The sequence below is a fragment of the Microtus oregoni genome, unplaced genomic scaffold, assembly GCF_018167655.1.
Source record: "Microtus oregoni isolate MIOR12 unplaced genomic scaffold, Mior012 000030F_ref0000283, whole genome shotgun sequence".
Lineage (NCBI taxonomy): Eukaryota > Metazoa > Chordata > Mammalia > Rodentia > Cricetidae > Microtus > Microtus oregoni.
In genome coordinates this window covers 26,026,380-26,040,727 of record NW_024543089.1, presented here as the reverse complement: position 1 = coordinate 26,040,727, position 14,348 = coordinate 26,026,380, and the positions used below count along the sequence as shown (strand labels likewise).

Sequence of the window (14,348 nt, the reverse complement as noted above, 5' to 3'; positions counted from 1 at the left end):
ACTTTATATTTTAGTTTTCCACATCTTTCTTCTCAAGTATCTTTAGGTTGAGGCTAATTATATCCAAACACTCAGACATTACGCACAAATACGTGTTCATGGGCTATCATTCAAGAAATAAAGGATATCTAAGCTCATCAAATAGTATGATGTGCACAATTGTCACCTAGTCATTTGTAGAGGTCATTCACAACTCCTTATTGAGACATCATCTCATCACTTCCAGCAGTATTCCATTCATGCCATTTTAGATTCTGGACTGCCAATAGTATAGTCTATGTATACTCACATAGGTTAGGTGTTGTTTTGGTTGGAAAGAAGTTGGCCCACAAAGGGAGTGGCACTATTAGGAGGGTGACTTTGTTAGAGTAGGTAGGTGTAGTCTTGTTGGAGAAAGTTTGTCACTGAGGAGGCTGGCTTTGTGGTCTCATATATGCTCAAGCCAGGCCCAGTAAGACAGACCACTTCCTGTTGATTGTGAGTCAAGATAGAGAACTCTCAGCTACCTCTCCATCACCATGTCTGCCTGCATGCAGCCATATCCCACCATGATGATAATGGACTGAACCTCTGAAACTGTAAGCAAGCCACCACAATTAAATGTTGTCCTTTATAAGAATTGCAGTGGTCATGATGTTTCTTCACAGCAATAGAAACTATGACTAAGACAAATGACTTCAATTAAATACTACTTCAAAGTAACAAAGCTTGTTTTCTTAAAGAAAATGTTTAAGTGTTTTATGTTAATATTATTTCCAAACTGTCACAGTGGGGTCTATTTTGTGCATCTGTCTCTCATGTAATCATCTATGTTTGCAACAGAGACTCATTTTCCTTTTCTTGCAGAATACTCCTAATTTATGCTTATTTTCACTCTGTTCTTAGCTCTAGCCAACTAGAAATGAAAAAGCAAATCTTTGGAAGAATATAGAATGAACTCTGATATTGTTGTTAATATAGTCTTATAAATGGTTAAGTCATTAAACTCATTTCTCCTGAATTTTAGTGTAGCTAGAGAGTTTATATGTACAGGCTCCAAAAGGTATAGAGAAAGCCTGTCTCAAAAAAAGAAGAAAAAAAGAGAGCTTATATATATATGCTTCCGACCTTTGGGAATCTTGTGGTGAAATGAAGCTATGGATTTATACTTACCCTTTTGGATAATTAGTAGCTTGAAAGTCAAAGGCCACTTTGTACAAGATCATGTTATAGAAACAGGTGCCTGATTTTCTTCCACAGTTCTTAGTGTACTTGCTGGTCAGGATCCCATCTTTAAAGCACTTGCTGAGCTTGGGTAACTTGACTCTATTGTACTACTCTGTAGTCCATCTTGTTACCAGTTGTAAGACAGCAATCAGTTCTATGGTATCTCCCATAGAACATAGGAAGATCTTAGTTCCCCAACTTCTATGAGTCCTTTTGTCACCTATAGATGGATTTTCAGCCTGTTTCCAAAGCACTTATTAAAATGTATTTCTTTTTCTTTCTCTTCATTTTTTTCTCTGCTGATGTGCAATTTCTGTTTGCCCTTTCTCTTCCTTCCTTTTACGTTTTAAGCAGGCTGGACCCCTCTTAACTTCCATGATGAGATGAGATGGGATTCATTCAGGGTGGTAAGGCCAAGTCCTTTCTTTCCTTCTCTAGCTCTTAACACCAGTGTTGAACATTTTCTTTCAAGTGTGCACCATGAGCAGTAATTGGGAGGTGGTGATATTTGATGGGAATTGCAACAAGGTTTTATAAAAACTCTTTGATATTGCATTTTCCAGAGTAGAGAATGGGTAGAAGCATTCATCCATGAAAGGATCTATTTTTGTATTCATAATGAGTCACCACTCTCTGGAACAAAAAGCCAAGGATTTACATTACTGGAGTTATTGAGAAAGGATACGTCATCAGGCCTATTCCAGCCTCTCTTATTTAGATGAGGTTGTAAATATTTTATTCTAAAAAGAGAAACTTCTTAACTACTAAAAATGTAAGGTTATATTACCCTTATTTCTTAAGGCCATGTAATGAAGTAGTGTTCTCGCAGGAATAACAGTCTAAAAGATGCATTCTTTGAACACAGCCTATTTGAATAAAGATCAATAATGTTTTAATATAGAACTATGTGTTTGGGAGAGGTTTCTCAAATCACAGCTTTACTCCTTTTGTCTCTTCTAATTTTTTTTTCTTTTCTGGATCTACCCAACTTTCTCTTCTTTTGCCCTGAATTCCTTGGCAGCATGATAGAAGACTAAAATACAAAACAAAACCTGGAAATCTGAGATGTAGGCTCCAGTTTCAGAGTAACTGTTAGCTGGCAATGTAATTCATTGGATTTTATGTTTCCATTTTTGCTTTTTGTGCTTGTTGTTGTTTGTTTTATGTGTTTTTTAAATAAACTACTTGAAGGGTTTTAATTTTTTATATGGAGAATATCACCATATTTTCTATCTTCAGAGCTCTTGGATTGCTAAAGAGATTGATAATAGATTTATTGCCCATCTTTCTTCTAATGTAAGGTGTTATTTAAAACATCAGATGGAACAAAAATGCTTTTGACTGAAATTTTATATTTGTTCTTGTATGTATAAGTGGTGAGGTCCATTGTTGAAGGAGAAAATGAAAATCCCTCACCAAAGTTCTATGTTTAGTCATTGGATGTGCCTAGGGGCAGTAGTCTTAGTTAGAAAAATGACACTGTATAATTCTGTTCACAATAAAAACAGTAGTAGTTTATCCATCCACAACTTATACTGGGCTCTTTCTATAAGAAGAGATGGTTATTCAGCAATTAGACCACAGATGCTTTTTGGACAGTCAAGACTTAAAATTCCGGGGCCATATAAAGCACTTGATACAGTTACCTGTGCTATCTGCTGCCCTTACAACATCCAATTTGGAACAGAAATACTCTGGGTTCACTGACATTTATTGCATAGATGGAAATAATTGATGTATTTAGTTTGCTTCAAGAAATAAAAGAAGATAATGTTTTCAAAGAATTTATTAAAGTGTAGCTTTATTATACAAATGTGTTTATATGTAAACTTATAAAATCAAGCTTATGAACTATTTTTGGGTAGTACTCTACCACTGAGTTATGCTCCCAGAATATCATTATAACTTTTCTTCTTCCTGAGGAAATAGGATAAATAGGACTTTGTTCATGGAGAAAAGGTTTTCTGGAGAATGATAAACTTTGATCCAAAATATAATATTAGAAATCATTATTTCAGGGTTGGAGATGCATCTTCCACACATAAGACCTTAAGTTTAATTTCTAAACACACATAAACACACACACAAAGAGAGAGAGAGACATACACACAAGATAGATAGATAGATAGATAGATAGATAGATAGATAGATAGATAAAAAGCACACTTTAGTCTGCAGGTCTTTTCAAACTGATGAATAAATCCAAACTTCTTCCTTCATTTTTTCACATCATCTCTAGAGAAACATTAGGACTCTGGACACTAATAGTAATAAAATTTTAAAGCAATAAAGAAGTGTTCTGAAGTCTGGTGTCATCTGGTGAGAGATAAGATGTGTAGTAACTAAGAGCTAAGGTGAGAAGACAAGTCATAAGGCTTTAAGTAGTCCAAAGTGTTCAAAGGCTGGCCCGGGTCTGTAAAAGCATGGGATACAACCGGACTCTCTGATCATAGCGGACAATGAGGACTACTGAGAACTCAAGAACAATGGCAATGGGTTTTTGATCCTACTGCACGTACTGGCTTTGTGGGAGCCTAGGCAGTATGGATGCTCACCTTACTAGACCTGGATGGAGGTGGGTGGTCCTTGGACTTCCCACAGGGCAGGGAACCCTGATTGCTCTTTGGGCTGATGAGGGAGGGGAACTTGACCCGGGGAGGGAGAGGGAAATGGGAGGCGGTGGCGGGGAGGAGACAGAAATCTTTAATAAATAATTAAAAAAAATAGAAGTACAGTAGAGTAAGCCACAAATAACGAGAAGTAGAAGCATGAATCAAAGTAGGTTAAGTAGAAAACAGTCAAAAGAATTGATGAAAGCAAAATTCAGGCTTTGAAAATGTTTTCAGTTCACAAGAATAATGGGAAACTGCAGCACAGAGAGCCTTCACACGAGCCTTTCAATCTGTCTTCGATAGAGTGCATTTTCCAAAGATGACACAGAAGTAGCTGCTGCTCCTCATGCACTCTGCTGTGCCATTATCAGCAGGTAGATCCTATCTTCCCCATCCACACATCCTTGCGTGGATTCCGGAATTGCTTTCATCATGGTTTACGGTTGCAGTGGCACAATACCTCTTAAAGGGCCTTGCAACACCTAATTTCTCCTTGGATGCTAGCTGCCATGGAATAAGGTCAGCTTTAAGACCACTATGGTCTTAAAGAAACTCACTCCCATGAAAAGACCGTGACGTGTGATCACTCTATATGCTGGTAGAGGTGGGGTGCCAGACATCATGAGCTGTCATGTCTGAGTGAAAACCCATTTTGAAATGGCTTTTTACTTTAATCAGACACTCCGACTGATTCCACATGCCACAGAGATTTTTAGTTAGGTGATCCAATTGCTTCCCAGATAGTTGACTCAAAAATTTAATCCCAAACAGTTATTATTTAAGCTAGTAATTTGAGGGATGGCTTGTTATTGTGCCAAGGCAACTAATTGTTGAGTATTTGAACAAAGAACTATAATATGTCATTCCTTTTCTGACAATAATTTGGAGCTCTTAATAACATGAAAGTCCTTAAGAATTTTATCTCTTCTACATCATGGGTTATTTTTTAGTTTGCTAGTCATTTAAGCCATTGCTTTTATTAGACTTGTAGTCAGGAGCAAAAGGAATGGCGTCACCCATTTTGTGATATTAAGGAATTATACAAATATTATTGTGTTAGTCTCTATGCAACACTGGAAGACCTTGAAGTTGCCTGCAGCAACCAGAAACACTAACTCCTATTGACTTAATTATACATGCTGATTCAATCAGGCTCTGGTCTGTACATTCGCAAGTTTCTTTGCTACAAATCCAAAACACAGATTTGTGTGACAGTAGATTTCCCTGCTAATCCCAGATGGTTTTTGTTTATTTTAGATTAAGGTTCTTAGCTTAATCTAAAGATTGGAGAAAGGAACTTTTATAAACTTACTTTCCTTGACTCTGTTTAGTGCAAACTGACTTTTAGATTTTTTAACTCTTCAGAGAGAGAAATGTGCTAACTGGGAAGCTTCTAATGATAATGAGTGAGGAAGGAAAGTACAGGTAAAGGAATGTCTAATGTAGAATGGGAACAAAATCCAACCAGTTCTTCTTTTTTAAGGTCGATAGTGAAGGGAATCTTCTGGATCCACAAGCCAGTACAGCAGATGAATGGGTTCTTTTGGTATCTTCTATCTTCTCAGAATTAGAAAATTAAGGTGGTGTTGTATCCTGGGATCCCTTAGCATTCAAAAGGCTGAGGCAGGAGGATCACAACAAAGCCAAACTGTAGTACTTGGGGGAATAGAGAGAGAACTGGAGAGATGGCTCAGTGGTTAAGAGACTATAGTGCTCTTGTGAAGGACTTGAGTTCAGTTTAGGTTCTAGGTGAATCTGATACCTATGACCCCACACATTCCCCCACATAGATACATACACATAATTAAAAAATAAGTCTTAAAAATTAAAAAAATGAATAAAAATGAAAAGTTATTTAAGGCACATCTTGTAACATCTCAGGGAAGAATTTCTGTCCATCTAACATTTCAGTATCCAGACGGTATCTAGACTGCCTAGTGACAACAGTGACTCCCTCAGGGACCAGAGCGTTTTTGGCACAATTACACCCATCCATTCTAGTTCAAAGCATAATACAGATTTGTGCTTTATTGTAAAGCTTTCTGCATAGTACAAAAACCTGGTGTCTTCAGGAAAAAGAAAAGCTCACAACAAATAGAAGCTGAACAGTGACAAAAACTTTGAAACCAATCTGCAAATATATTCTATCAAGACAGCACAATGGGAGTGAAATGAAGCCAGTGCCTTCTGGGTCTCTTGTCACTGCAGGGTGGAGAACCTGCCGTAAGTCAAAATGAAACGGCTACTAAGAAATTCCAATGGCCTTCCAATAAAAGATGCTCTGTCACGTGAAATAAGGCTCCACTATGGAATGATGTACCTCACATCAGTCGGGGCTGAAAGATTCACGTGATCCATGTGTTAGTGTGCGTAGGACAGAGAGCTAGTATTGGGCATTCCAAGTGATGTTAGAGATTCCATTCACTCAGCCATTGTCGAAACCTCATGAAGGAAAGGCTAAGCAGTTGGAATTGCTCTTGAATAATTGCACTGGGGACGACTTATAGAAACCTGCGTGAATTCTGGGACAGGGTTAGTTTTCAGATATGAAATAGAAGCCAAATGTTCAATAGTCCTAGCAGACCTAAGTTCTGGCAGGCAAAGCTGAATCAACAGATGTGAAGAAGCAAAAGCTTCTTTCAGAAAAAGAACTGTCTGAGGTGTAGAAAGTAAACTGAAGCAGGCAACGGACTGCAGGATGGAAGCTAGAAACCACACAGCTGCTGCTCTAAGTGCAAACAGGAAAAAGATACAAAGGCGGCGGTCTCTGTGGTGCTCAAGGGACCTGATAAAAAAATGAACCTTGCCTGCTGGAGGGTTCCAAGTTGAAAGTTTGTCCAGTCATGCTCTGGTATTCCTATGTGACTTCTGACAGTCTCTGTCAGAGAGTCAGAGAGCCTGGTACTGAGAATCTGTTAGGGAGCCATGGTTGGCACACTGATAGTCCCTACTATTATTTTGCTAAATGGACATAGTATCAAACTGCCCTAAGATTCATGTCTGTACCCATCGTTTCCTGTAGCTCTCAGACTTAGAGCTGTCTGAGAGGTATCTTTATGTACGGAGTGGTGAGTTATGAAGAAACATAACTGCTCAAAATGCAGAGAATAAGTGTCAGTGGAGACCCAGGCACAAACAGGATTTTTTTTTTTTAAATCACATCTCTTCTCTGAGATTCAAGGTCCATGCCCAAAGAGGGGATGAAGAGATGGTTAGAGTCAGAGGTAGGGCAGTACTGGACCAGAGCAGTGTCGCCTGCACATGACAGAACAGAGGCTCTCTTGTACTCACAGCAGCTGTGGATACCTGCACAACACCAAGTCAGGCAGCATTCTAACATGGAGTCCGACAGGTTTGTTAACCTCACTAGCTGAGACGCTATGGGCAGTTGATGGCATCTAGGAGAAGGAGACTCTCCCTACAGCATGGAACTTATGGGTAGAATCAATGGAAGTTAGAGAAATTTTGTACATTATACCTTAGCTATAAAAAATAAGGTATAAATAGACCTGAAAAAATAAGGTATCAATAGACATGCTAACATAGAAGAGGCCAATCTCATGGGGTGCTTACAGACAGAAAACTAGGACTTGACATTGATGAGACAGAGAGATGGGGTGGATCTTGGATGAACTTACAGTGAATTTGAGGAGAACATACTCAAAATATATGAAATTCTTAAAAAAAATTAATAAAAATGTATTTAAATAAGACAACTTAGAACAACTGTGTTTTAGTAAAACTGAATTAGAACTGGCTGCAATGGGCTTTTAAAGACAAACTATGCCATGAAAAGTTTGAATCTCAGAGTACTACAAGGTGAACATGTCAAACAGAATCTTTTAAATAAAAGTAAAAGGTGAAAATGTTGATAAGTAGACTTTATTCTCAGTTTTTCCTGAGAGCCAAACTGGTGTAGATGTTCAGTATCCTATATCACAAAACTGAACTGAAATAAACCGTGATACAAATGAGACAAATTTTGAGATCGGTTGTTTCCATAGTGAAAAAATGAATCAGCGTGTAGCAGATTATATCAATACTAATAAGAACTAAGTTTCAGATGTTGTTGAAAAAATGGTCGAGAAATAACTTATTCAATTGCACCAGAGTGTTTTGATGAGTAGCCGTAAGAGTATGTGCAACAGAAAAATACCATAATACAAGAAGAGGAAAAAAATCTTTTGATTCAGCCTGAATAGCAGTAATTCCTTACCTCAAGAGGAGAGAATAAATGAAGAACATTCCGGGCGACGACTGTCGATTATTGTCACCTCGTCACCTGTCATCTAACTGGGGTTCTCCAATCGGAAAAATCTCTCTCTTTTGTCCACAGATGGGCAGACAAAAGATGACCTCAGTGCAATGCCCAGAACCCATGTAAAAAAAAAAAGCCAGATGTGCAACAATCCCAGCACTAGGCAGGGAGAGGGGAGGCTGAGATGGGGAAACTGGCTAGATGCTCAGGAGTGAGTACAGTGACAGAAATAACAAGAGATCTTCAAAAACAAGGAAGAGAGTACTGACTCCCAAAAAGTTGCCCTCTGCTCTCCATGGCTTAGTGTGCATACATGTGTACATGCACACACATATTAAATAAATATCTTTAAAATACATATAAATATGCTCCTCATCTTATCAATGTCGCTTTCATAATATGGTGAATATGTGTTTTGTTTACTTCTGTCAATCCAATTATATATTTTAGATAAAATACTGTTACTCAAAAGAAGAGGAAAACATGCTGTTGAAGCATCAACGATAAAAAGACAGTGCATCTTGCTTTGATCATCTTGTTAACAATGCCTGTTAAAGAATGCCGCGCTACGCAGACTTCATAAGCGTCTTCAGCTTAACTGAGTTCTATTGAACTTTGACCCAAAAAAGGGGGAGATGGAAATTTTAGGGTGGCACATTGAGTACTAACTCCTGTGATGCCATCAGAACAGAAATACCCCGGCTTTAGGACGGTTTCTACTGGTAGTTCGGATCTAAGCTGCGGTGACACTGTTGCATCTTTTCTTTCTCACAGCTTGCCTGGGTACCTTCCGCGCTGGCGCCTTCAGTGCTGCGCGGCAGTCAACTAATGCTTACCCTGATCTCAGGAGCTGCGTCAATGGTAAACTACTATTTACAAACAAAATAAAACAACATGGAAGACTTGGGAAGTAAAATACGCTGTGTCTATGTAAACTCATGTTTAAATTAAATAAGTGAACCCTTGAAGGAGGCTATGCCAAAGAGTGATGTACTTTTTGAACTGCACATAGGAACATATTTTTTCAGTTGTAAATGCATCTGTTTTGCATAAAATGAATTTTCCCCCTAACATTTCAGTTGAGGGGTGGTCAGAGATGGTAGGCTTCAGGTTAATGCTTTCAGAAATGTAACTTCAGCATCTTTATTTTGGTTAGAGTTGTGTATGCACAGTCTGATGAAATGTTACAGTTTACTAATTGTCAGAAGAGAGCCATGCTTGTTTTTTATCATTTGGGCATCAACGATATAAATATGAAAATGCGTGTATCAAACCAGCCTTTATTCTCTGAAGTCTAGACAGGGCCCACGGTGACCACCACATGATTGTTGTGCTCATTGCCTTTCATTTAGGCACCACATTTTCCTGAAACTCATTCTCCAGTGTTTGAAAACCATTACTTCATAGATTTGAATAGGACTTCTTCTTATTTAAGGCAGGAAGGTCCCTTTTAAAAGCTTCGACATAATCCAAGTTGGAATTGCCAAATTGTATTGTTGTCTCACAGAGAATAGTTTGCTTGGTCTGTCCTCCTCATGGAATTGTTATAAGACTCAAGTCAAGAGAAGTATTTGCCAGTCTTGGTGGTGCCTGCCATTAATTCTAGCATGTGGGAGCCAGACGTTTCTGTGAGTTCAAGTGAGTTCCAAGACAGCCAGGACTCCAGAGTGAGGCCTGCCTCACTTTTTCTTCTCTTCTTTTTTTTTTTTTCCAGTTAGTGTCTTAAGTGGCACTGGCTGACCTTGAACTGACTATTAGGCAAAGATGACCTTGACCACCCTTTCTTCATTTTCTGAGCCCTGGATTACAGACACGAGCCACCCTATCAGGTGTATGCAGTGCTGGGGATCAAATGCAGGGCTTTGTGAAGGCTAGATAATCAATCACTCTACCAACTGAACTACATCTCAAGGCCGTATTGTTTGAAAGAATGCATCGTAGTCTTATTGGTTCTAGGGATGCAATTGTACTTTTCCATTTCTGCTATTTTCTTTTCTTGCCTGAGGTCAAAATTAAGTGGAGGTCTATCTCCTTCAGCCATCCCAGACCAATGTGATCCCATGCCATGCAACGAAGACGGGTTTCTGAGCTGCAAAGACGGCCAGGCAGCTTTCACGTGCATCTGTAAACCAGGATGGCAGGGAGACAAGTGTCAGTTTGGTATGTATGAATTTTGGCTTTTCCGGGTTGACTGCATGACTGATTATTTGAAGGTGGTATTTCATTAAAAATACTTTGTTTTCCCATTGTAGATGTAAATGAATGCAAAGATCCCTTAAACATAAATGGAGGCTGTAGCCAGATTTGCGAAAACACTCCCGGAAGTTACCACTGCTCTTGCAGAAGTGGCTTTGCAATTCTTTCTAATAAAAAAGACTGCAAAGGTAAGAACACAGACGTAGAATAAAAATACATTCACTGTTAGAGGTCATAGCTCAGGTAGAGGAATTTTCTTGAGAAACTTCTGGAAAACACTCTGGTCAGAAAGTACTTATTATAAATGTGCCACTATGTCTTGGACTCCATTTTAGTTTAAACTACCAATAGCAAGCAAGTGTATTTTAATTTCTTCCTGTGTGTTTACATGTACAATTGCATATTTCAAGAATTTGTTTAGTGATGAATAGGGGTGATTAGGGCACTTCATTGGAAAGACAGGCTTCCGTGCTACGCATGTTACAAAACATCTGTCCTGTTTTCAGAATCAGCCACCAGCCTATTGTTCCATAAGATGAACAACAGCTACACAGGAAAATCTGCAAATCTTAATACCATCACTCTTATATTTATCTTTGCTCTTCAGAAATATCTTTCTGGTTTCCAAAATAAATCCTTCATTTTGCACCCCATTTCCGAAGCCGGCTTTGAGAAAGGTGAAGAATCTCTGCTTTTCATTCTCTTCACACACTGACTATTGCACCCTGGTCTTAAGTATAGTTTCCTAAGGATGTAAATAATCTGTCAGGTTAGCCTTTTATATATTTGTTGCTGTATTTCCTTTGACTTTCTCCATGAATCTTTGTCTTTTAATGTTTTCCCTTATTCTCCTTGCACACACTGCTTCATTGGACTGCGTGAATTGCTAGAAGAAACCTATAAGTATCCCTGCTAGCTGAATGGATGGTTAAAGTCAGACTTCTGAGCCTGTGGCAAATTCTTGCCACAAAGCAGAAACCCTTTAAAAAGGATTTTGTGCCTCTTCCTAAGGGGTTAAAAATTCAGTAGGTTAAATGTGAAGTTTCCTTGTGTAAGCCTTTGCTTCTATCTTAGAAAATCTCCAGTCTGAATTCAAATTTAAGGAATTTTCTGTCTGCTTGATAGTAGTCAGCATTGTGTAGTTCAATACAATGTAATTCAGATCTTGTGGAATGAAGCAGAAATGAAATGCATTAACAGTCTCTCCCAAGCTATTATCCAATTTATGCCTGTATATCTTCCTTATCTGTCTATTCAAATGTTGAGTTTGGCTATTAGAGTAGGCACATCATTAGAAGAGCAGTTATAGGATGTTATAATTCAGCATATATAAATAGGTAGTACCCATTCCTACTTTAACAATTAAATACTTGAATAATCTATTCTGTTCCCAATTTTGTGAATTTTTTCATATCCACATTGAATTAATACATGCCTGTATGATTATAAATATATGTATATATATATATATTTTAAAAATATAGTTCAGTGTTGAAGTGCTTGCTCAGCATGTGGAAGCTCTGGGTGCATTTCTCAGTGCCCCCAATAACCAACAGAATGTTTCTGAAGACCAGAATGTGTGTCTTCCATTCTTTCTTTGCATAATAATTCATCTGTGGTATACAGCAGAGCTTAGAACGTACAGAAAAATATGTAGAAAGCTATTAAAGTAGGACCTTGGCCTGGTGTGGACATACATGAACTCAGGTTAGCAGTTACTCACCAGATATAAAAGTCTAAAGCCTCTTCAGGCATTAGAGTGGAGACAGAATCACCATGCCAAAGTGCTGTATGTAAATTCAAAGTATCTATGTATTTCCCTACAAATATGCCTAAAGCCAAGTAATTTAAGAAATGTGTTTTTATTTTCTTCTAAAAGTGTGGACTTTTAAAAAGCTTTTTAATACTTTTTTCAATAAACTAAGGATTCGTATTAAGTTGTAAGGAATATTATAGATTTCAAGTATTTGTGTTTTTCCTCACTAGTAATATTTGCATAATTCTTGTATAATTTTACCCTTAAAACACTGGCATTGACTCATTTAGGATGAAGAAACATTCCCTTACCATAGGGATTAAATCCATTATTTGGGAACAAGTTATTTGAAACAGAGCAATGTCTTCATCTATTCATCTCCCCAGATAAACTGCCATTTTTCAACGTTGGAAATGCATTTGTCTTTCTCCTTCACCTCCATGAAGAAGCTGAGCAATAATTGCATCTGTGCAGAACTGTATCTCACTGTTTCTGTTTGCCTGAAAGTGCCACCCACCACCTCCTTGCGACCCATCTTTTGCTTCCCTCTACACTACGTAGTGCAACAAATACATCTGAAATTTCTACAGTATTAACCTAATACTAAAAGACACTAGAATAATTGCAGTGTTTGAAAAACTTTTAGACTTTAATCAGTCCCACCTTAAATGTAAATCACTCTTGATTACTGTGGGCAAGATGGGTAAAAATACTAGATATTTGTCTACTTCCAAATAAAAATATAAAGCAAATGAGTTTGCACTTGTTGAATAATTGTAATAAAGAGTTAAGTGAATCTACATTTACAACCAGTTTCAGAAATAAAAATTTAGAAATACATTTAAAGGATGTTAAGAACATAGTTGGCCTCTTCTTTCACGTGTTTTTAGACTTCTCCCCAATAGATAAGAAAATGACTAAATCCTTTTCTTTTTCATACATACTTAAAAAGGAACGTTAGTGCAATTTCCCATGAATTCCTATAAAAATCATTTCTAGGGAACTAAAGCACGGTGATAGATTTACTATTTTGCTGTTCCAAGTGTTTCTTTACTTTTGGGAAAATTTTACCGTATTGATTTTATTTGTAGGTGTGGACGAGTGCTCTCTGAAGCCGAGTGTTTAACACATTGATTTTATTTGTAGATCTGGACGAGTGCTCTCTGAAGCCGAGTGTTTGCGGCACAGCTGTGTGCAAGAACATCCCAGGAGACTTTGAATGTGAATGTCCTGAGGGCTACAGATATGATCCCTCATCAAAGTCTTGTAAAGGTAACATGATGATGGCATCCCTGCTTATGGTGGGGAGGGTGGGTTGGAACCCTGGCTTAATATTAGAAAAAGCATCTCTTTTGCTAATCTCTGGTGTAGCTTGGTTGATTTGGTGATTGTTGACTTCCTTATGGAATAGAAGTATCAAGTAAGACCCATGATCTTTGGGTTTATGTATCATTCATGCCATTTAACCCATTAAATTTTATAAAAACTAGAGACTCCCTTTGTTATTATGGCAAAATTAACACATTTTAATAGCCTGTAGGTAACATTGAAGCTTTTTAATTTGAAAGGAAAAATTTATATAGACAAAGAAAAATAACACATGCTTTAATTATGGGACTGAAACCATGAGCCTGCCTATTAACCTTAGGTTTCATTCCAAATATTTATTTCAGTAACTTTCTGTACATGTATGTGACTTTAAAATAGGAATTTGGTATTGGAGAGATGGCTCCGTAGTTAGGAGCACTTTGCAGCTCTTGCAGAGGATCTGGATTCAGTTCCCAGAGGCCATCTCATTTGGCTCACAACCACGTGTCACTCCAGTGCTAGGGGATCTGGGATCCTCTTCTGGTCTCCTCTGACACCTGCATATACATGCTGCACATATATGCATGCAGGCACACATGCATACAAAATAAAGTCAAGAATAAAAGGAAAACAAGGTCTCTGGAGCTCTAGAAAGCTGAGGGTTACTAATTTAAGGTGCCAAAACCCCATAAAAATGCATGGTGTCAGCTTGGATGCCTTGGCAAGCTTAAATGCATTATGTCTATTTTGTCTTAGATTCCAGATTATCATGTATGAATTATCTCATATATTTCTTTAAATATTTCAAAATTTCCAGCTTTATTAGCATCATGCCAAAAACTAATAACATCAATAATGGAGCATGCTCTGTATTTGTAACCATTTTTAAGCAACAGCTCAGAGACACAGCTCTGCAACCTTCACATCCCAGTTGTCTGTTTTCAAAGCTTTGTCATCACCCCAAGTAGAAACTGCTAAGCAAATAACAGCAGCTTTCTCTTAATGGTTTCCT

The 14,348-nt window shown here is 37.9% G+C and overlaps 1 protein-coding gene across 1 annotated transcript in view; it reads left to right on the top strand.

The window, feature by feature from the left end:
- The window catches only part of Pros1 (protein S), a 67,449-nt gene that overhangs the window by 24,385 nt on the left and 28,716 nt on the right, over positions 1-14,348 (top strand). The window contains exons 4-7 of the mRNA XM_041678558.1: positions 8,851-8,937; positions 10,114-10,236; positions 10,329-10,460; positions 13,175-13,300. Of these exons, the coding sequence (XP_041534492.1) occupies positions 8,851-8,937; positions 10,114-10,236; positions 10,329-10,460; positions 13,175-13,300 (468 nt within the window). The remainder of the gene's footprint in view (positions 1-8,850; positions 8,938-10,113; positions 10,237-10,328; positions 10,461-13,174; positions 13,301-14,348) is intronic.